General features: G+C 47.1%; 1 protein-coding gene and 1 pseudogene across 1 annotated transcript in view; one reads left to right on the forward strand and one right to left on the reverse strand.

The window, feature by feature from the left end:
- Positions 1 to 259: 259 nt before the first annotated feature.
- CRAMP1 (cramped chromatin regulator 1) overlaps positions 260 to 24084 on the reverse strand; it is a 67545-nt gene continuing 43720 nt past the window's right edge. Inside the window, exons 8-21 of the mRNA XM_090277304.1 lie at positions 23630 to 23753; positions 21109 to 21190; positions 19494 to 20618; positions 17133 to 17313; positions 13373 to 13554; positions 13208 to 13282; positions 10664 to 10745; positions 9392 to 9496; positions 8983 to 9161; positions 8227 to 8295; positions 7429 to 7657; positions 6463 to 6627; positions 5194 to 5336; positions 260 to 804 (exon numbers count right to left, since the gene is read on the reverse strand). Coding sequence (XP_090133430.1) covers positions 640 to 804; positions 5194 to 5336; positions 6463 to 6627; positions 7429 to 7657; positions 8227 to 8295; positions 8983 to 9161; positions 9392 to 9496; positions 10664 to 10745; positions 13208 to 13282; positions 13373 to 13554; positions 17133 to 17313; positions 19494 to 20618; positions 21109 to 21190; positions 23630 to 23753 — 2906 coding nt within the window. The 3' untranslated portion in view covers positions 260 to 639. The remainder of the gene's footprint in view (positions 805 to 5193; positions 5337 to 6462; positions 6628 to 7428; positions 7658 to 8226; positions 8296 to 8982; positions 9162 to 9391; positions 9497 to 10663; positions 10746 to 13207; positions 13283 to 13372; positions 13555 to 17132; positions 17314 to 19493; positions 20619 to 21108; positions 21191 to 23629; positions 23754 to 24084) is intronic.
- LOC150009486 (large ribosomal subunit protein eL21 pseudogene) lies at positions 16247 to 16750 on the forward strand (annotated as a pseudogene).

Consider the following 24084-nt stretch of genomic DNA (forward strand, 5'->3'; position numbering starts at 1 on the left):
CCCTGGGACCCTTCTGCTGCCCTGTGATCAGTGTCCCCTGAAGTGTCCGCTGTCTATGGGTGCAGGTATCACCAGGCAAAGCCCAGGCCAGGCGTAGCTGTTCCCCTGACTCCATCCCCCTCCATCATCACTCTGCAGAGAAACAACCAAAGTGTGGCACAGGTTTGGCAGGAAGAATGCAGCTATGGTCTGGAGCCTCCCTGCAAAAAGCAGGGAGATTACAACTCTCCAGGGCGTAACAACTACACCAGGGCACACTCCTTTCTTCCAGAAAGTTAAAACCCACTGCACTGTCCAACACAACCAAGACAGAAGCCTGGGTGGAGATGTGGTCATTATGCAGACCCCAATATGAGATCCCACAACTGGTGAAGAACTGCCCCAAGGCCACAGTAATGTCTGATATTGACCCTTCCAGAACTTAGCCTCATCTGCCCTCTCTTCCTGTTGGGACACGGCTTTCAGCATGTTGCATATTCTGGGGTGTAGAGGTGTCTCTATTCTGACCATTTTCTGGGGGCCCTGACCTTGATTTGTATTTTTCTAGTCTGAAGAGGGCTATACCTACCACAGTTGAGGATCGCCAGCCCCACAAGCCCTCCAATGATGCCTCTAGGATGCCCCCAATACAAGGTAAGTTCACTGGGATAGGTCGCCGACAGGGGGTGCACCTCCACTGCCATCAAACAGAACCTCTCGGCGGCTGGGCTCGGCAATGGACAGCTCCTGGGCCAAGTCGTTGAACCGAGATATATAATCAACGCTGTTTTCATTCATCATGCACACCAGTTGGGAATCCACGACCTGTAGGCAGAGGACACAAGGCAAGACCATATCAGCTAGTGGTGGTCTGCCATCTAGACTGGAGGAGAATGGCCACCACTGGGACTTCAGTAGAAGGCAGATGAACATGAGACCTGAGGTCTGTCTACAGTGAAGATTGTAATCTCTCATCAACTTGTCATGTAACAGCAGCCCAACACTCTGGGAAGAATCTCAAAAAAGCTCATTGTTTTGAACTCTCTCTTTTTCTGTTTGAGTGAAGAAGAAAATGCTTTTATTAATCACAACATGAAATTAACATGACGTCCCATTATAACTGAACCAGAATAATGCTGTTAGAAAATTTATATTTCTCACATTCATTTCGAGGAAAATAGTATATAGTAGGGCTTTTCTAGGTCTTATAAACTGATTTCAGTAAACTTTTTAAACTAGTAAACAGCATTTACATATAACCTCAAGCTGAGTAAGAAGAAGTTAGAAAGGCAACTATAAAATCTAACAGTGATAACAACTGGCAGGATTAGAACGGTTTTGTTAAGAATGTTAAGCCCTAGACTGGTGTGGCTCAGTGGATTCAGTGCTGGCCTGTGAACCAAAGGGCCGCTGGTTTGATTCCCAGTCAGGGCACATTCCTGGGTTGTAAGCCAGGTCCCCAGTTGGGGGCGTGTGAGAGGCAATCACACATCGATGCTTCTCCCCCTCTCTTTCTCCCTTCCTTCCCCTCTCTCTAGAAATAAATGAAATCTAAAAAAAAGAAAAGAAAAAAAAAAAAAGACATTGAGATGTTAGGAACAATATTTCTGTTTTACTTGTAACATCAGTGCACCTTTTCCACTCATAAGGCAACTGCTTGCTGAGGGTGCCATAATGATTAGCAAGTTTCTTAAGAAATAGATGTTTGATTGATCAGGATTCAAATAAGCTTCCTTTCCCAATTTTGTCTCTTTTGGAACAAAAATAAATAACTTTGCCTTTTGTATGTGAGGAAGCTAATATTTTGAAATTCAGCTGCTGTAATCTTCTAGCTCAAAATTAAAAGGCGAGATGAATTATTATTAGGAGTAAGTCTTTGAAATACTTCTAGTTTTTAGAATACCAAGACTTCTGAACAACTTCTCAAACCTATCTTTCCATTTCGGTACATAACTTGATAAACATAACGCACTGGATCTGTATTATAGTAGTTTCTCCTATCAACTACATTTTGCTCTCAAAAAGCATGAGAGTTGTAGTTTCAAACAATTTTTACATATAAAGCATCTTTAAATTAGTTTCCTTTTCAATGAACTGAGATTTCCCCCACCACTTCTGTGCCTGTGAAAGGTAATCTGAACACACACATATATACTTCCATACGTATGTGTATTTATATGTATGTTTAAAGTTACTTTTACCATTAGAATAAAATTAGACTACATGGACAACTCTGTGAAGACAGTTTGGTCTTCATCAGAAATCCTCCTCTAGGTTGAGGAAGGCAGGTGCAGTTCACTGAAGGACCTGATGAGGCGGTAGTAAGTCTTTCCATCATCTGTCAGTCCTGCATTGCCAGGTCTCACCACCACAGCTATGTGTACATTTGTTTTCACAGCAGCACTGGCTGCTAGACTTATATCTGTTAGAAACAACTGTTGTTGGCTGAGCACCCAATGCTGTTTGCAATCTTTCAATAACTCTCTCTACTTTGTGTCCAATCTTGGTATCAAAGTGACCATCAACAAGCTCAAGAATATCTCCCTCTGTAGAATGCCCAAATAATAGTTTCTGTACCTCTATACTCCCTGAAGAATATATATACACCTTCATTTCAGCCTCTCTCCACTTTCTGACTGCTGCAACTACAGCTTCAAAGAACCTTTTCCCCCAAAAGACTGACACCCTGCTGACACTCCTCTTCTTCCCAATGTGTCTGCAAATATTCTTGATGTAAGAAAATAAAATGTCCATAGGAGGAGGGCCGGAGGGCCGTAATGGAGGCCCCGCCCATGTGCTATAGCCTGAACTCTCATTGTTTTGACAAGTGTGCAGGAGAGCCACGGTGAGCCTGGCACATCTGGTTGCCAGGATCTGAGTGGCAGTTCCCTGTTCATGAGACTGTGAGAGATAGTCGAACAAACAAATGGCAGAGTGGAATGCAGAAACTGTGGGTGGCCCGCTGGAGACCTAAGTGAAGAAAGGGGACAGAGTTTGCCATGGGGGTAGGGAACACACTCTTGTCAGAAGAAACAGCAAAAGGCTGGGGGTGGGAACAGGCTTTAGCTCTGTCGTTAACAAGAAAGCTGGTGGATGTGACAGTGAGTAGAGAAAAGAGTTGAAGACAAGGAGAGGAAGACTCAAGTGTGTACAATAGGGTCTTAGATACTGGTATTTTATTCTGTGGACAAATACATGGAACATACAGTTGTCAGGGTTTACACTCTGCCTCCTTTGCTGGAATGGAAGCCTCGTGAGGAAAAGGGCCTTTGTTTTATTCACTCAGTGCCTGCACATCATTAATGAACTACATGATATAATGAAATAACCAAGCCTTGGAAAATTCCGAGTAGAGCTATGGCCTGAACTGAAATTTAAAACTTTTATTATGAGAAATAGGAAAAAAAATAAAATCTGCTTTCATAAAGTAGAGCAAATAGTGACGGTCTTCCCTCGACACATCCAGCTTAATCAATCTGTGGCCAATCTAGAACCACCCTCTCCCACACACTCCTTGCTCCCACCACTTTTATTCAGATACCACCATCAGATCATTTCAGCAACACGTTTCAGACTGCACTTCTAGATGATAAGGACCATTTTAAAAACACTCGTTTTTGAGTGTGCAGAATTCCTGGTCAGATCAAACACCTGCTATTTCTGCAGGTAAATATGTGTTACTGGCTATGGATTTAGTAGTTCATGAATAGCACCGGCCTTTGTTCTGTGCTGCTTACCTTTGTGTGCAATGTGCCACCCACAGATCTTGGTAGAAATTCAGGTTCTGTTTTGTTGGGTCTTGGGTGGGCCCAGTCTGCCCTTCTGACAAGTCCATGGTGTTCTACACTGGGTCTGTGGACCACCTTTAAATAGCACAGCCCTAGAGTGTCATCTTGGGATGTTTGTGCAGTGCCCGGCTTCACAGGAGCTAGGTGCTTATAAACCATGTCCACACAGACACAGGAAGGGAGAGAGACCAGCCTCTTGGGGGACATTAGAGTCATAAGGTGTTCTCTAAATAAAGGTTCTCTGACCACAGAAATGCTCATCGAGGGGGAGGGAATTTACTATATTTACTATATTGTTCTGTTTCATTCATATTTGGGTGAAATTTCCATTCATGTCAGGGGTCAGCTTAAAATCCTCCAAAGCCTTCCCATAAGCTCCTCACATCTTAAGACTCACATCAAGATACTGAGAGTTGAATGGCCACGGGACACCACTGGGTGAGCCTTGTCTAATCCAGGGTTTCCCTCGAGAATCTTACTATAAAACTCTTGAGGGACACTCACTAATACCTCAGCATCCCAAGGAGCCAGAACTTGGGAAGTATTGCTCCAGGACTTTTAACAATAGGATCAAGTCCACCCAAGTGGCATTCTAGTTGTGGACTCTCTTCCTTTTAAGCATATCCTCTGTCTAAATCTCTCTTCTAGCACCCATTACTTTGTCCCTCGCCTTATAGTTAAATGTACCTGTCTCTACTCGTTCAACAAGTGCGCATCCTTGTAAGCCTTTCTTGCTCAAGTAAGTCATACCATGTGGGATGGAGCCTAGGTGGCTACATGAGCAGTCTGGCCTAAAAAAGAGGGACACGACATTCTGGTCCAAAGATGATGGTCACAAACTGAGTCTTGCTTGCACATCAAGGGTCTGCCATACTGTAACTTCTATTGTCATTGCCCTGACCGTGACTGGAGCCCATGGGAATGTCTGTGCCCTTCCTGCAGAACCCCTTCTCCTGCTTGGGGGGCAGTGACAAATAATGACACAGGGAGGTGCTGCTCGAAGGCCCCTCCTGTCAGGCAGCATCATTGATGACACAACCACCTACAAGTGCTCTTACCTCCTCTACCAATGGCATCAGCATTGCAAAGAGGCAGCATTACCTGTCTGAGGTCAAGCAGCTGGTGGAGGACACAACCAGATCCAGTCTGTCTGCAGAGTCCCCACAGTCAACCCTGACAACAGGACTTCCCAGGTTTTGACACCTTCTGGGTTCAGCTACTACTTTGTTGTTTGCCACTGGAGTTTCCCTTCTGAGAAGTCAGAAACCTGGATATACATGTGCTGACTCCTGGTTTTTGACATGACTCCTGGTTTCTGACATCTTGATGAATAGTTCTTAATAACCAAATAGGTCTTCTGGAGGGACGTGGCCACATCTGGAACAAGGGCTGGAAGTCTAGTTGAGGCATAAGGTTGTACACTTACCTCTGCTACATCGGCCAGGGACCTGGACACAAACGAGTCTCTTGAGTTTCCATCTAGCAGGCTGGGGCCCAACAAGGAGGTGCCACTGTGGGTTCCCACTGGAGTTGGCAGCATCTTCCGTCCCTTATCGGAGATGAAACTTGCTGCCAAGATAAGGGGGAATAAGCCCTGAGACTGGCTTGGTCAGCCCCAGGCCAAGAGAAGGATGCTGATGGCTGGAGGTGGCCCTGGCCAGGCCCGTGCAGGCATCTACCTATACGGTTGCACACAGTGCTTTGTGTAGAGCCATAGCTGTCCTGGCTTTTCTCAAGCAGGGAGCCTTGGAGGGTCCCCAGAATCACACATAAATTGGCCTCATATTTCCAGGGGCCCTCAGTGTTCTGATCTCCAGTCACCACTCCCACCTCCATAAGGGGGTTTCCAATTTTTCACTATTTGTATTTGACTTTGCAGATGTCCATACTGTTCTACGGGACTCTTGATATAACAAGAAACACTCATCGAGTGCTCGGTCCCTGACTTGCCCAGCCCGAAGCCCACATTCTGGGCTGTTAGGTGTGGCATCCAAACAGGGTGCTTACACTGTTCAACACGTGTACAGCACACTCTTCTCTGGGGCTGCAGTCCAATGGCCACGTGTATGTACTTGCTGCTCTCTAAAAACACAAAGTGCATGGATTCCAGATGTGTCCCAGGAGTCCTTCCTATGGAGGCCATTGTGTCTTTTCCTAACATCCCCTTCCCATCACACAAACACCTGGTGCCCAGTGAGGATGAACAGATCCTGTGAACGTGCCGAACTGTGGTCAACATACCACAAGACAGCTGGAATGGCCACATCAGAATACTTTACTGAGGAAAAACAAGAGGGAAGCTAAGAGCATAAAGAGCCAATTTCTTCTACCCTGCCACTGGCAAAAAGAGAGGAAGGCCCTAGTAGGGGAGGGGCCAGGACAGCTGGCTGGACTGCAGAAGGGCACAGGGGGACTGCATGAGGACATGGATGAGGGCTAAATCTCAACTGTGCTGTGGGTTACCAGGGTGTGTTTGCCAAAGCTCAGTCAATTGCACACTGAACATCTGAATATTCTCTCATATATAAGCAGAAAAAATATACCCTGGAAAACAAGCCAACAGTCCTAGTGGGAGCTCTGTCAGACAGCACGGAGAATCCAGATTCTAGTCCCCCCATCAAGTTCACCATGTGGAGACGTGCTTGACCCCTGCTGGTCTGGGACAGAGACCTGGGTGCCCTCCACAGACACTCACCAAACAAGCTGCTGAGGGATGAGTCCGTGGGGTCGCTGGGGCACCACTGGGGGTCATGGGTTGGGGAGGCAATCCAGTCTGGCTGCGGGCTGCTGGATGGGGAGGGGAGACTCTTGGAACTGTCACTGCCATTTAGTTTTGCTGGAGAAAGAGGGACTCCTTCACCTGTCAACCAAAATCCTAGGTCAGATTTGCCATATGGGGTGAATAGCACTCCACTTCCCTTATCTTCCACTAAGGCAGTGAGTCAGCACAGCTGTGTGCCACTGAACTCTGGAGATCCAGGACCCTTCTGGAACCCCCATAATGGATGAACAATATGGTCTGTGAAGGTGATCCCCCTTGCAGCAGGGACACATGACCATCTTAGGGAATGAAAATAGCCATAGCTATCACTGATGGAGCCAGGCCTTATGCCCAGAGCTTCACCTAAATCCTTTCATAGGTGCTTACAATAGCCTTGTGAAGTGCATGCTACTCCCAGTTCACAAAAGAACCAATGACCTGCTCACAGCCATGCACTGCCAGGCTGTGAAGTTAGCTCAATCTGAATCTATGGCCTGAATCATACCAGTAAGTGCCCATCACATCACTGCTACCAGGACACCTGACCCACCCTCTCTTGGAACATGCAAAACCCAAAGGTATCTACCCAGATTCGTAATGAACTGGGACAATGTCCCATCTAATCTTCAGGCTGGAGAGGCCTCGTTGGCCTGCTGCTGGTCTCAAGGTCAGGAGTTGTCCCTCCAGACCATAAACAGCTGCAGGCCCTAGCTGTACCTCATCGACCTGTGTTGCCTCTGATTCTGCTGGCCAAGGCAAGTGCTTGATATGCAAAACTGAGAGTGAAATGGGAACATACCCAGCAGGTTTGGCAAATATTCAGATGGGAGGTCAAGGGCAAGCCTGGATCTCCTATCCTAACGGGGAACTGATTCCAAGAAGAGTGTGCAGGAATATTACCATACTGGCCGGAGCTGATGGCAATCTCAATGATGGAGTCGCTGATCTGAGTGGCAGGCTCTCCCTGCGAGAGCACGTCCTCAGGCGGGCCAGGCAGGGAGATATCCAGCAGAGCAGAAACGTTAGGTGGAGAGAGCCGAGTGCTGGAGCCCTCTGCCAAGGGTGAGGTGGAAAGTCCATTGTGGAGAGGAGCCTTGGACAGCTCCGATAAGGCGAGGACAGGCGAACCCTGGTGGAAGATGGGTAATTGTTCAGACACAATCAATCCCTAATAAGGAACAACAACAACAACAAAAAATCAACCCCAGTCCCACAGGTGGTAACAAAGTGATGGACAAGTCAACAGAGAGGTGATAACGCTAGAGGGCATCTCTTCCTTTCCAGTAAGAAACACACTGAGGGATTTACTTCTCTAGAAACCACTCTGGGGATGCAGGACAGGGTGGCCTTGGCCAGGGTGCCCTGGTACTCTGGACCTGCTTCACCTGATGGCAAGACAGCTGGTAACACCCAGGCAGAAGGGGTGTGCCACGGAGTGCTGCTACCAGCTGATGACTTCCTCTCCTTAGTTCAAGAAACCGTGCTCTTCCAGAACTGTGTCTGAATGGTGGGAAATGTGTGTTCTTTCTATCTAGACAATGGAAGGACAAAGCCATTGGGCGTCCATGTGTCCTTGTCACATCTGGCAGTCCACAGCAGGGATGCTAGGTCGTCTGGTAGGACCACGAGGATGGGGACTCAGCACTGGAGGGGCTCCTGTGGCAGCTACTTTGCTCAGCAGCCAGCAGCACATATTACCTGGAAACCGTCTGTCATTGGCTCCTGCTCAGGCCTTGAGGGGATGCTAATAAATGGATCGCTTGTACCCTATAAGAAAAGAACACCATGAATGCCAAAGAGCCCCTACACACAGCCTGCCAGAACTCCGCCCAAAGGCTAGCGAGCCATTAAGCTCCTGAGGAAAGAGCTGTTCTACTCCCCAGCTTTCTAAACAACCAGCAGCACAGGAACACATTGTGTTCTAGGTTGGAAATTCTTCCTGTGAGGACAAGCAAGCCCACCGCTTCCAGAGGGTGGGCCAACAAGATGCTGCACTTAAGGCTGTTAATTCAAAACCTCATAGTGCTCAGGCAGGGCTGGGCTATGAAACCAGAGTGTGACAAAGGCGGAGAGGAGTGCTGGTCAGGGGATACTAAGCCCACTGTTGGCCAACTTGATTAATGTTCCTTCTCAGACCAAGCTGACATCTGAGAAGTCTGCTGACATATAGATCTTGCCTGTCTCAGTTCTGGATTCTCCAGCATCAACCAGCAAGCCTGTCCCCACTCTGTCTCCTTCCATGGCTCTCCCCTCTGAGCTATATGGCGCTCACTCATGCCATATCCTCCCTGGTTTAGCAACTGTCTTCAAGCCCTTCAGACCTGTCCCCTCCTGAGGCAAAACTGGAGTCCAGCATGCCCTCAATTCCATTATTTTGGTTCTTGTCCCTCTGAAGAGTGAACGACCCATTCCAAAAACTGGTGTTAACTCAGAGAAGCCCTTCTATACACTCACCCCCACAACAGGGATGGGGTCTGTATTTTCGTGGGTGCCAGTCGAGTCTTGACCCGAGAGGGTAGCTGTCGCCTCATCTGAAGACAGTGGAGAGATGCCAGACAAGCCCTCAGCATCCAAGACGGGGAGGGGGCTCCCGGGGATAATGCCAGCACTTGTAGCTGCTAAGTCAACAGCACCTGGCAACAGAAAAGACATGCCAATCTGAGCTCTACTGACATCCCAAGACATGCTCCACAGGGCTCATAGGAACAGCCTTTCCCTCATGCCTTGTTTTAACAAGCAAGGGCAATGGCTTTTCTGTTCTCTCTGGAGGATACTAAGACAGAATGATCTGGGGAAAAAGAAAACAGAAACATCACTCAGAACCCTCATGGTGTCTGTCACCATGCTGGTCACAGAAACTTACTGGCCAGGTGGCCCGTGGCCTGGGGCGGAAGGACCTTGGGCATGATTGGCCGAGATAGAGCCGCTTTGGTCAGGGAGGACTGGATGGGCCGGAACGAGCCTCTCCCTGTGAGAACAAGAACAGAAGCAGCCATATTAAGCCCATTTCCCCCAGTGCATGGTGGGAGCTACAGAGGGTTTGCTTCACAGCCAGTTGGGACCATGGGAGCTAAGTGAAGGTGGAAACCACTGAACAATGCAAATATGTGCTAACTTAAAGAAGTCAGAGGTCAAACAAACCCCCAATGAGGAGAAAACTCTAGCATCCGTGATGGCAGCACCACTGTGCCCCTTGGGGGCTGTCTGCAGTCAGCACTGTCATCCTCTGGTGATGGCCCTTGAAGCGTGAGGCACACCTGAGCTAAGCTACAAGCTTCTCTGAGGAAATCAGATCATCACATCTTGGGACTCAGATCCTGCCTCTGCAATTGGGCTCTTTCTTACTGAGCTTTCTGCAGATGAAAAGGAGGCATGAGAAAAAGCAATCAACAGCTCTCTGGGTCTAGCAGTTAAGTAAGTCTGAAATGTCAAAATCAAGACTGGGCCTTCACTGGTGTGATTCAGTGGCCTGGGCATTATCTTGCAGAGCAAAAGGTCACCGGTTCAATTCCTGATCAGGGCACATGCCTGGGTTGCAGGCCAGGTGCCTGGTTGGGGGTGTGCGAGAGGCAACTGATAGATGTTTCTCTCCCTCTTTTCCTCCCTCCTTTTCCCTCTCTCTAAAAGGAGAAAAAAAAAAATTAAAAAACAAACAAACAAGAATAATTAAAAAGCTAAATCACAGAGTATGTGTTTCACTAAACGATTCTCACTGAAGTAAGAAAATGTACCTCAAAGAACCAGGGCACTCACTGACCTTGGAGACCTATGAAGGCCTGAGTTGTATACCCCAAGATCATACCTACTCCAAAGAATAAAACAAACAAACAAAAAAGCCTCACAAGACATCAGAGAGTGGTGGACCAAACTAAGCAAAGCTTCTCTAACAGGGCCACCTAAGCCCACCTTTGAAGGAAGCTGCCTGTATACCACCTGTCAAGAGGTTCACGCCAGCCTGTATTGTAGCCCAGGCCCAGCTAAGGGGCACACTCAGTGTCTGCTGACAGAATGGACAAAGGAACGCTGGAAATGTCATTCCAAGATCTGTGAAAGCAAACGCCTGCCATTCCCAAAGAAGAGTTCACATGCAAGTAAGAAGGAGTGAAAAGTCAACCCCAGTAGCCCCAGTGCTTACCAGTGATGGAGGAATTTGACATGATAGAGAAGGAGCAGACGTTGTGGGACTGGTTTTCAGACGGTCTAGGAAGCAGGGTTCTCTGTGAAGGGAAAACTGCCAATAATCAGGAGATAAAAAGACTCCAACACCAAAAATCACTCAGGAAACCAACATAGAGTTATAAATGGATATTCCAGTAAACAGCAAGTTGAGTGTAACCCGATGGTTCTGTTCTAGAGCTAATGACCCAAGGATACCTGGAAAAGTCCGAGGATAAATATATCCTATGGATACAAAGCCCTAAACAATGGGTCCTCTCTGAAAAAAGCCAAGAGGTCAAATCTTCCCCGAGGGAAATTGGAGGATTGTCAGAACCACCTACTGTTAATCCAGAATGTTCTTCCGGATTTGGCTGGAATGTAACTAGCCACACATATCTGTTTATAACCACTCAATGTGAACTGTTACAAATCTTATTCTGGGCCTTCTCAAATTTGGGGTGAAGAAAGTAAAAGTTGTTGCCTAAAACACACACAGGCTAAGGGCCTGAGGCCCTCCACCCCATCTGACAGTCCCAGTGACCACTCCTCCCTATCTGCCCGGGGCTCCTGTGTGTGAATAATTAAGTTCCAATGTGACGAATAGCATCTAAAGAAATATTAATTACTGAAATGGTTACTCTTTGAAGTTAAACATTAACAGAAAGTAGCTGTTGACCCAAAAGTGTCCCAAGGACCTCCAGCTCTGGGGGGCACTGCCGCCTCTTTGCTGACAAAGGAAATCTCCATGTCCATCAGAGGCGTGCCAAGGTGTTGGCAAAGAGCAGAGGAAGTGCTACTGGGGCTGCAAACTTGACAGGGTCATCAGGTCTGCGTGGCTGCTGTGAGGCGGTGTGGCGACGTGTTAAAAAGGTGAGGAACTGAAGACGTGCCCGCTCTGCTCCAAATGCACTTTCAGAGGGGACTAGGTGAGAAATATTTTAGGGTGGTCTCTGTTACAGCTACTCATCTCCACCCCGGTGGTACGAAAACAGCTGTGGACAGCAGGGAAATAAATGGCTGGGTGTGTGCTAATTAACTTCTTATGAAAACAATAAAGGGTGTGGCTCAGTTGGTTGGAGCATCATCCCATAGACTAAAGGGTCACCGGTTTGATTCCCGATCAGGGTGCATATAAAAAGGCAAGTAATATTTCTTTCACCTCAATGTTCCTCTTCCTCTCTCTTTCTGAAAGCAATGAAAAAGTGTCCTCAGGTGAGGATAAATGGAAAAGACCACATATTGTGTTTGATTCTACTCATATGAATGCCCAGAACAGGCAAATCCACAGAGACAGAAAGAGGATTTGTGGTTGCCAGGGGTTGGCAGAGGGGGCAATGTAGGTAATAAATACAGGGTTTCTGTCTGGGTGGTGAAAGTGTTCTGGCCATGGTTGCACAACCCTATGAATATACTTAAAAACCATTGAACTGTACACTTTAAATGGGTGAACTTTATAGTACACATGAACTATATATCAATAAAGCTGTAAAAATAGTTCATCAAATATACTAAAACAAAATGCATTAACACTAACTTAAGATGGCCCTAAAACATGGATTTCAATTCTGCAGGTCCACTCATACACATATATTTTTTTGAATAACTACCTGTACTATTTTTGATCCACGGTTGAAAGTCCATGGATGCAGAGGGCTGACTGTACGCATCGTTCTCTACCATTTTATAGAGGGACTTGAGTATATGCATATTTTGGTGCCTGTGGGGCATCCCGGAACCATTCCCTTGCACATACTGATGCACAACTTAAGTTTTGGAGGAGTCAAAAGTCATATACGGATTTTTGACTGTGTAGGAGGTTAGTACCCCTAACCACTACGTTGTTCAAGAGCCAACTTGTAGTCTGCGCACATATAAAAAAACATTTGGGATTTAGAATACATCTTCCTTCCTAAGACCCATCATGCAATCTCTCATTTCTAAGTAAATTAATATTAAAGAGATTTCTAAGAGTCTAACAAAAGAACTATGCAGTAATCCCAAAACAATGCATATTCATAACTTTCTAAGCCCACAGTCATTTCAGAATTCCAGCTTCACTCTTTTATCTTTTTACTTCCAAATAAAACTGCCCTCTCTCTTGTGCAGCTTATTCCTGGATCTCCTCTCTGGTCTGCATTTCATCTACAGATCCCCCCCAGTGTTTATCGTTACGCATGCTGATGAAGTTTAGCCTCTGACCAATCCTTTTACCTTGCCAACTGCTTCTACTGACTACATATTTATAAAGAGATGTTCTGAGAGTTCTCAACTATAAACCAATCTGGAACATTCCTGGGACTTGAATCCCCAGAACTTTGTCTTTATTGCAAGTGGTTTGCACACTGTGCAAAGATTATCTTTAGTTTCAGGTATTGTGGAACAGTTATTACTTTATTTATCCTATTTAGAAGGAAGAAAGGGACAAGGATTCCCCATTTCAGGTGAACACCCGAGACATGGAAGAAAAAGCATGTCTGGCAGCTTGGCTAGTGGAAGGCCAGCCATGACCAGGGTTCCTGACCTGGACCACCAGTGGCTTCCGTAGGTGCCGGTTCTGCAATTTCCGGGGCTTTGGCAAGAAGAAATCCGACTGCATCTGTGAGGAAAACAGTGTCCATTCCCTGAGAGTGTTTTCAAACAACAAACCGTTAGTAGGCAAGCAGGGGGCTACGGTCCTTGCACTTACACTGATGGAGTTCAGATGCTGAAGGAAAGTCAATTCCGTCTCTTTATTGGGAGAAAAGAGCTTTCCGTGTCGACTGTTGGGTGGCAAAGTTGTTGGGACAGCAAAAAGGCCACCATCTGAATCACTGCTTCCTGTACTAGAGGGACCAGCCACCAAGAGGGGTCTTGGAGGGTTTCTCAAACCTAGAAAAGGAAGAGGGGAAGTGAGTACAGCTACAGTCACCTGGCAATATCTCCATTGTGAATAGAGTTCTAATGGGAAGAAAATCAGTAAAAATTCCTGATAATGTGTTCAGTTTCTTGGGAAGGAATGCCCTGTATCTTAGTCCCATAAAACCTGCTTTTCCATCTTCCTGAAATTCCAGTTTCCATGGTAAGATCAACAGCTGTTGCCTGAGAGGACAGGATAAAGGCACTTTACCACTTTTGATACTTAGTGGGAAGGGCAGCTATGCCTTCCTTTTTCAGAGCCAGAAGAACTACCAAAACATCTACTGCAGACCAGGAGTCAGCAAACCCTCTCTTTAGAGTCAGACAAGAAACGTTTCTTTGTGGGCTTACACAGCCTCTGCTAAACTCAGCTCTGTCATTGTAGCACAAAGGCAGCTACAGACAACTAGTGTATGCGCCAGAGAGCACAGCTATGTGCCAAGAAAACTTTATTTACAACACGTAGGCTGTGGGCCATAGCTTGCTGATATGTGGTCTAAATCTCTAATCATACAAAACACAGACTCAAGAGATAGAAGGACAGAAAATATTTATTAGGAACCTGTATCTTGGGATTCTACTAACTTTTTTATTATTGTAGATGCTGCCTCAAAGCACCCTTGACTCAGGGTAGAATAGATCTCTTTCTCTTATTATTATTTGCAAATCTGTGAGTTTATATTGACACTCATGGCACCCAGGGACCAGGTGTTCTAAGCACTAGGATGGATTCCGGTACTGCAGGTGCACTGGTCTAGAAGCATCCTCAATTCAGAAAGAGAATGGATATTAAAAGAATTAAAAAATTTTAAAAACAGAAAGACTATACAAATAGCCCTATCATCAAGTACTATGCCTCTACCTGTGAGAACCACCAATTCACTGTGTGTTGCTGCCTTCCTCGTGAGCTATAGCAATGAAACAAGATAAAGGTGGGGAGAAACAAAAATAAGAACTGCAGGAGGTTTTGAACCCGACACTGAAGAAGCCCGGTTTTCTTGAAAGCCCCTATGAAGTACTCTCAAGGAAATGGGATCTTCAAGCACTTAACATGTAGGTTTTCCCCAATGTGGTAAGTTAGAGAAAACAAAAAGCTAGTGAAATTCTCTGAATGGAAAATAACCCTAGAGCAGGGATTTCCAACCATGCCACATAAGTTTTAAAACATATAATACCCAACTACTTAGCCAGGGGCACATACCTCTTTTCCCTTAGATTATCAAATTCAAAAATGACAACAGCCAACACAATAGCCGTCTGGTGTGAATGAATCAAAATTATAGCTTTTGTTTTGGTCAGATGGACAAAAAATATATTTTTTGGTGTGCTGCCGAATTTTACTAAATAGTTTGTGTTCTGTGAGATGAAAAAGGTTGACTTATGCCCTAGAGAACTGTTAACACACCAGAACACTAGATCTCATCAGTCAGAACGTTACCACAGGTTTTGGGGCACCCATCTAGATCAGAGTAAGAACAGAGGCAGGGCCACCTTGCTTCTTGTATGATGCCCCATACATTAGTCATCACTGCAGAGAACCTGGCCGGTGTGGATGTTCAAGATGTCCAGGAAGGTCGAGGTTCTGCAGCAAGAAAGTTTGCCTAAAGGAGCAGTTACGACACTCTTCACGCCTCATGTGGAAGTCTTCTGCGTCACAGGACACAAAGAAATGTGCCAGCCCTCAGCCCCTGCTGTCCCTGCATCCCCAGACACCCCCATCTCATCAGGTCAGTCTCAGGAAGTTACAAGACTTTGGTGAGTGAGAGGAAGGAGTCGGGCTTAGGCACACATAGCGCAGACTTATGCCAGGGGCCCACAGGGCAGGGCCACAGAGCATAATGCACGTGTTTTTTTAACTTAAAATTCCCGATGCTAGCCATGATAATTAATCTGTTTTACTAAAAAATACTAAGGAAAGAAAACTGATGCCTCAGGGAAACAAGTCATGTTGATCCTAGGTTTATGTACCCAGTAACCCAATTTAAGACCCTAAATTTAAATGTCTCCCAGACAGCCCTAACTGTCGTGGCTCAGTGGGTGGGGCACTGTCCTGCGAACTGAAAGGTCACCGGCTCAGTTCCTGGTCAGGGTACATGCCTGGGTTATGGGGCAGGACCCAGTTGTGAGCATGCTAAAGACAACAAATTGATGTTTGTCCTGCACATCAATGTTTCTTCTCTTTCTCCCTCCCCCTCTAAAAATAAATAAATACAATCTAAAACAAAGAAACAACTGGGGCAAAGAAACACAGTGGACTGGCAGGTCAGATTCTTTCCAAGGCTTGTGTTATACTGCTGAAAAATCCCTGAACTAAGGCTTCTTTACTCTATTATTTTATTTTATTTTTAGAAGATTTTTCAAATTTATTTTTCGACAGAGGAAGAGGGAGGAAGAAAGAGACGGAGAAAAACATCAATGTGTGAGACAAACATCGACTGGTTGCCACTTGATCAGTTGCCTCTTGCACACCCCCATCCGGGGACCTGGCCAACAAGCCAGACATGTGCCCTGATCAGAATCAAACTGCCGACTTTTCTTTGGTAGGATGATGTTCAACCCACTGAGCCATGCCTGTCAGGGCTACTCTAATATTTTATATGTAAAGAAAGACAGTGTCTAGAAGGTTCATAAAGAACCAATCCTTGCTTCTTTTCGGCCGGAATCGCCATCTTTCAGTAATTCGCCAAAATGACTAACACAAAGGGAAAGAGGAGAGGTACCCGCTATGGAGTTGTTCCTTTGGCTACATACATGCAAATCTACAAGAAAGGTGATATTGTAGACATCAAGGGAATGGGCACTGTTCAAAAAGGAATGCCCCACAAATGTTACCATAGCAAAACTGGAAGTCTACAATGTCACCCAGCATGCGGTGGGCATAGTTGTAAACAAGCAAGTTAAGGGCAAGATTCTTGCCAAGAGAATTAATGTACGTGTTGAGCATATTAAGCACTTAAAGAGTCGAGATAGCTTCCTGAAACGTGTGAAGGAAAATGATCAGAAAAAGAAGGAAGCCAAAGAGAAAGGTACCTGGGTTCAACTGAAGCGTCATCCTGCTCCACCCAGAGAAGCACACTGTGTGATAACTAATGGAAAGGAGCCTGAGCTGCTGGAACCTATTCCCTATGAATTCATGGCATGATAAGTGTGAAAAAATAATAAAAGACTTCTATACTGATAAAAACGACACAAAACAAAAAAAAGAACCAATCCTTTTTAGACTTTAAGCCACCAACTCAGCATGTTATGAAGGCTTTTGCTGACCTCAGAAAACACAGTCCCCAACAGTGAACTAACTGGCAACAGCTACTCCATGTTTCCCACTGGCTCCTGCACCCTAGGACCCCAAAGCCCTTGGTGACATGCCTGCACTCAACCCCCAACTCGAAGAGGTGGCAATTTCTGTTATCGTCACCTTGCCCACTGGAGCGTGACTGACTGAATGGGGTCGGGCCTTAGGCATCCCCACACTTTCAGCCCTTGCATAGCCCCCGTGCCCAGTGGGATGCCCAGGATGGTGGGATCTGGGTGAAAGTGGCTGCCAATCTCACCTGAGGAGGGGCAAGGCGCAGAGCTGGGAGAGAAGGTCTTGTTGTTGCGAAGGGCAGACTGGTTTCGAGGGCAGCGTGGACTCCGGGAACTGATGTTCATCACCTTCCCAGGGGGGGTCGTCAACTGCTCCTCCTGGGCGGGCCTCATTGAGGCTATAGAGCTGGCATTCGATTCTGGAGCCTAGGACAGAAAATAAGGCCGACACAAATGCCAAACTCAGTCTGTGAACAATGGTTCTGGAACGAGTGCCCAGGATCAGAAGGAATAAGAACTCCCTGAGTTCAGAGGGACAGCAAAAGTTAAAATGACCATACTTTTGTGATGGCAAAGGTCAGTACCCCTGAGTAACTCAGCAGCGCCACAGTCAGAATCACCGGTCAGGTAGGTATTCAGAAGCCCTACGATTCCTCCCGTCCTTTCTATGGCCCTTCAGCCCCCAGCCCTGACCGATTCCTCCCTTTCCATGGAAACTGCACCCCTACCTCTGCTTAGCTTCTTCAATCTCACTATTCAATTGCCCAACTGAGTGCCCAGCCAGCCTCTTGTCAGCATCCTGACACCCCAGGGAACTGCTTGTCAGTGCTTCACCCAAACCTCAGCAGGAGGGAAACCCCAAGGACAGGCCATCCATCTCTTAATTCAAGGTCCCAATTCTCAGCTGGGGCCTTTGTTCAGCGGTTCCCACACCTGAGCTGCATCAGAATCACCTGGTAGAGGGTGTCAAAACATGGTCTGTGGAACCCAAAAACCTGCATTTTTAATAAGATCCCAGGTGATAGTGAGGCTACTGCCAGGGAACTCACTTTAGGAACCATGGCTCTGAGCACCCAGCTTTGCATTCTCTGCAATAATATTTCCAACCTGCTCCACTCTCCCCTTCAGTTGAGGCCAAGGCCCCTACCTCAGCGGTGTTGCTTCCAGCTTTCTCAGGAAACAAGACTAGCTTGTCCTCCTTCCCTAGGGGCACTGAACATACTCACATGCCCCCCAGTCTCCTTTCCTGACCCCTCCAAAAAACAAACTGGAAATTTTTTTAAATTCATCATTTCAGTCCAATCACCCTATTACTGCCCATGTCTCCCCAAGGGTCACCTCCACATTGCGAAATCCAAAGGCCAGCATTCATCCTCAGGCCTTACCTTACCAGCATATGTAGCATCCAGTCAGCCAGTTCCCACCCACCCCTGTGAGAGCCCCCTTTCTCACAAGGCACTGATTCACTTCACCACTGCCTCTTCATGCAAGAACTGTGCAGAGGTGCAACCAAGAAAACAGGAACCTGGTGGGAGAGTCACACTGGAAACCAAGATAGAACAGCAAATTCAGAGACTGAATGTCTGCCCAGGAAAAGTGGAGGTGTGAGGTGCATTCCCAGGCACCCCTCGCACTTGGTTCTGATGTGAATCAGTGTTCAGGGGTGCAGAGTGAGCCTGCAGTCCTGGCCCGTCCCCCAAAGTCACTGCATATAGCTCCCTCAGCTGTTCCTCCTGGAACCTGTGTCTCCAGGCTTCTAAACATCATGCAGACACTGCTATTTCGGGAACAACTTGCCTTAAGACTCCACTTTCTTGTGTAAAAAAACACCTACAAGACTTCCCCACTAGTGGAGGTTTCTGTCCCATTTGTGGCTCTGCTAATTGGCCACCCCAGGTAGGAGTCACAAGCCATGGTCTGTGTGGCATGGCCTCCCATTCCATGGGCCATCATGGCTGTTCCCTGGGCTCAGGGACCACCCACACACCTTGGACCCTCCCGAGGAGCCCCAGACCACTTCAAGTAGCCATCTCCTAAACAGCTACCCATGGAGGTCAGCCCACAGAGGTCTCCTAGGTGCGGCCCCACACAGCTAAGCCCCATAGCATGCAGCCCGCAGCCCCAGCATCCCAGCTGTTTCCTCCCAGCTCCACTCCCTCCACTGAGACTGTGCCACCATTGTCCTCCCAGGACAACCATTCTAAAGTGCAAGTTCAACCTTGTCACTGGTCTGGTGAAACCTTTATCACTCCTGACATTTAGAGAAAGCCCGATCTAGCTCAGCTCCTGGCTGAGTTTGCCACCTCACCTCTGTACACTATCCCATTGGCTCAGGGCTCCACAGAATCACTGGAGTCTGGTAAGACACAACAGGCATGGCCTGTTGGTCACTGTCCCCTTTGGAACCCTACTGAGTCTGGGCTCTCACCTGGTAGGAAGCCAAAGCCCTAACCAGTGTTCTGCACGACCCTGCTCTATAGAATGAAACATGGTCTGTGAGAACCTCTGCCTCCCTGGTCACTGGGGACCTTGCTTCCTTCCCTTCCCCGAGGAGCCTGCAGGACTCCTGGCCAGCTGCTACGGGGCTGTGTCCAACCCTCACTTACCAGCCTGGGGTTGACCTCGGTGGAGATGAGCTTCAGGAGGCAGCTGAGGAGGCGCTGCTTATGGAAGGCGGCAGGTGGGGAGCCACTGGGGGGCTGGCCCTCAGGGCCCAGCACAGCCAGCCAGTCATACTCCAGCTGCAGCTTGCTTGGCTTTCCCATCATGAGGTAGACTTCGGCCAGTGTCAGGCTCTCGGAGGTCTGCAAGTTCCAGCCCTCCTCACGGAGCTGCTGAGCCAGCCGGCTGGCAGGGATATCCTTTGGGGGCTTAACAGAAGGCTGGCCCTGAAGTGGCAGGGGTTCCAAAGGGCTCGCCTTCTCCTGGGGCTCCTCCACAGGAGCATCTACTGAGTCTTTAGTGCAAACATCTGGCTGAGGCTCCAGGCCAGGTAGGCTACGGATGGGGGATGGTACCCTGGCCTGGGCAAGGTCGGCTGCCTCTGTACCGCTGGGGGCGTGAGTCTCTGGGGAGATGCATGCTGAGGACCGAGAGTCTGTGCAGTGGCATGGCTCAGGGATGATGAGGTCCTGGCAGGACTTCATGTAGCGGGGAAAAGGGTCCAGGAGAGAGAGCTCATCCTCCAGCTCTGGGAGCTGGCCACAGGCACACATCATGGCCCCAGGCTCTTGGGCTGGGCCATCTCCACTGTCTACAGGAGCTGCCACAGGAGTCTTCTCAAGCTGTACCCCAGTGTCTTGAAGCCCAAGGGGAAGCCTATCTGAAGCATTTGGGCTGCTGAGGCTTAGGGCTGCCCCCTCCCCAGGGGCACTTTCAGGAGAACTTTCTCCAGAGCTCTGTGAAGTATCAGTGGCAGGAGGAGGCCGCCCCCCGCCCTTGCCTTCAGTGCCACCCCTTGGGCACTTCACCTGGCCCCTGGCTGTACCCTGCCCGCTTTGGATGCCCAGAATCTGGGCTGGAGGCAGTGTGTGGACATCCTTGGAGCTCTGTTTGTACCGGCCACCCTCCTGCCAGTGCACTGTGCAGAAGGCCTTGGAGTGCACCACACGGGCCACTCCTGGAAGCGGGGTCAGTGTACAGTTCTCTCCCGGGAACAGGTGCAGCACTACTTTCTCCTGTGATGATTCCACAAATGAATCCTGCAGCTGCCGCTCTGCAAGTGTCTTTCGCTGAGTGCACTGTCAAGGAACCATCTGAAGCAGCACCGACCCCTGGGCATCACAGGGCAACGGGGAAAGCATGACTTAGGCATTTCCTTCTTCACAAACATCACACCTAATACATGCTGTCCCAGCTGGGGTCTGGACAGGGCTGTGAGCTGGCTAAGGAGAAGTCTGGAGCTATCCTTGGTGATTTTGATCAACTTGCTAGCAGCGTTGCTTGGGCCACACCCCATAGGCCAGATGGTGGCTACTCATGACATGGAGGGCTGCTGTGACAAGGCTCTAACACTGCAAGGCCAGAAAGGGCATTTACACCCAAAACCCAGAGGACAATGGGCTGTGGGTTTTGGTTCCAGTTCTACACAATCTCATGGCATAGCTGCTATACCACACAGGGGCCCAATGTAATCCCAGAAGTGAGAGGCAGGACACCATTCTCAGGCAGTAGGTGCTGCGGTATCTGGGAGGGATGTTTGCTTTAATAGGAAAAAGATACAATTCGCACTTCATGAAGCTCCCACTTCTGTTTCAAGAATTCGATGAGGCTGGAGACCTTCCGATGGAGCTCCACAATCATCCTATAGGAAACAATAGATGGGAAGAGGAAGGCTGTTACCACAGAGACAGTACCTTCTGTACAGCCCCAGAGTCTGCTGGCAGCAAGACAATGCCATAAAGAGTAAAGGCACCTAGGATGGGCACCAAGGAGGGGAGAGAGCCACAATGTCCCAGCAGAGCCACTGACTCGTTTTCTTTTCCTCTTTTTAAAATACTTTTTCTACTTTATTTCTTTAAAAAATATTTTTTTAAGATTTCATTTATTTTTAAAGAGAGGGGAAGAGTGGCAGAGAGGGAGAGAAACATCAATATGTAGTTGCCTCTTGCACACTCCCAACTGGGGACCTGGCCTGAAACCCAGGCATGTGCTCTAACTGGGAATTGAACAAATGACCCTTTGGTTCGCAGGCTGGCACTCAATCCACTGAGCTACATCAGCTAGGGCTATTTACTTTAAAAAAAAAAAAATTATTGATTATGCTATTACATTTGTCCCAAATTTTCCCTCTTTGTCACTCTCTGCCCAGTACCCTCATTCCCTCCAGCAATCCCTCCCTTAGTTCATGTCCATGGATCATGCATATAAGTTCTTTGGCTTCTCCATTTCCTATACAGTACACCCTCACTTATCATGGGTATTACATTCTAGACACCCCGGGATAAGTGAAAATCTGCGAAGTAGAAACCTTACATTTCTATTTATTTATTTGTTTGTTTATTTATTTATTTATTTATTATTTTAATACTTGGGATTTCTTGTTTATTTGTTTGTTTGTTTTTATTTATTTTTAGAGAGAGGGGAAAGGAGAAAGAGAGGAAGAGAAACATCACTGTGTGGTTGCCTCTCACTCACACCCCGAACTGGGGACCTGATGTGCAACCTAGTCATGTGCCCTGACTGGGAATCGAACCAGCGACACTTGGTTCGCAGGCCGACACTCAATCCACTGAGGCACAGCAGCCAGGACTCCTGACATTTATTTTAGTATTTATGTATTTTTTTTAACGCTTTATAAACCCTTCTCACACACTTATAAACCATTCCCAGTCCCTTATTAACCTTTCCCATTCCTTTATTAACCTTTTCCACACTTTTATAAACACTACTTATGTTCTTAAACATATTCTACACTCTTAAACCTACGTAACTTTAACATATGTATACAGTACTGCAAAATCCCGTGATATAGTGAAAAATTCGCGATAATTATAATATTTTAAAAAATCCGCGATATCGTGAGGCCTTGATAAATGAACCGTGATACAGAGAGGGACTACTGTACTACTCTTAACATTCCCCTATTTTGGACCTACTAATTTGTGCTTTTTAATCCCTGTACCTTTTCCCTCATTCTCCCTCTTCCCCCTCCCAGTTGATAACCCTCCAAATGATCTTCATATCTATGATTCTGTTCCTATTTTGCTGGTTTGCTTTGTTTTTTAGATTCAGTTGTTGATAGCTGTGAATCTGTTGCCATTTTAATATTGATAGTTTTGATACTTTTTCTTAAAAACTAACCTTTTAAATTGAGGTAACTGGCTACTCACATGAAGCTGCAAGAAGACAAAGCAGAGACTTGTGTATCTTTACAGTGCAAGAGCTCACCCAGGACATGGGCCCTGGCACAACGCACCAATCTATTATACTAAATGCCTTTTGAATTCAAGAAGGGATGGTTTGACCAGCCTTAATTAATTCCAAGGAAATAAAAATACACATTGAAGGAATGAAGTATGGACACACTACAAAATGGATGACCCTCAAAAACATGATGCTCAGTGAGAGAGGTCAGAGAGAAAGAACCATAGTATGAAATTCTACTTATGTGTAATGTCCAGAACAACCAAATCTAGAGACAGAAGGTAAACTGGTGGTTGTCAGAAGCCAGGCACCAGGGGCAAGGGATGGAAAGTAACTATTTAGTGGGTACGAGGTTTCCTTTTGGAGTGATAAACATGTTCTGGAACTAGATAGAAGTGGTAGTTGTACAATACTGTGAAGGTACTCAAATGTCCTGAATCCGACATCTTAAAATGGTAATAGTTAATTCTATGTTATATGACTTTTATCTTAATCTAAAAAAAAAAAAAAAAAAGAAAGAAAGAAAAAGTGTAATTGGTTTGTACCCAGAATGGTGGCATGCCTATAAATCAGATACCAATCTTTAGGGAAATAATAAGAGAGAAACAGAAAGGGGCTTATGGGGGAAAGATGAAGGAAAAATTCTATAGTCATCGACCTGCTAGTCATGCCATCTTTCTACATCCTGCTCTCTTGTCCCGTAGGACCCATACTGCCAGAACCCCAAAACAGTACACTATGCCCACACCCTACCCCCATGTAACTTTGGAGCACTGGGTAAAATCTGCTCACCCAGGGGTCCATGAGGAAACCCAAACACTTCCCTCTGGCCTCATTCCTTGCAGCTAGCTCCTTGCCAAACACCAAAGGCAGTTACCTGAGCCTGGGGTTCTGGGCTAGGCTTTGCACACGGGCCCAGGCATGATTGTTCCTTGGCTGCAGCTCTACGGGGACTCTCAGGGGCAGACGCACTGGCTTCTGGTCCTCTTCATCACTTAAGCCTACGACAGAAAGGGGCCATGAGAGCTGGTAAGACAGATGTCCATGCAGAAGTCAAAGCACTTGGCCAGACAACTCAAAGTCAGGGTGGAGCCATGGACAAACAGCCTGGGAGGGAAAGCAGAGCTGGTGGAGAAGGCCATGAGGACCTGTGCCTAGAGAAGCGCCAATGTGGCCGCTATGGTACCTGCCAAGCCAGAGCCACAACTGGGTGATGTGAGGCCATGAGACTTGCTCCTGACACCAATGATACTCCATGTGAATCCTGCTGTGGCTGCTGAGCTGACCTTAATTTACTGAGCGGACATACTAGGAAGGTTTGGACACAGAGCT

This window comes from Furipterus horrens, unplaced genomic scaffold (assembly GCF_987537825.1).
Source record: "Furipterus horrens unplaced genomic scaffold, mFurHor1.1.pri manual_scaffold_5, whole genome shotgun sequence".
Classification (NCBI taxonomy): domain Eukaryota; kingdom Metazoa; phylum Chordata; class Mammalia; order Chiroptera; family Furipteridae; genus Furipterus; species Furipterus horrens.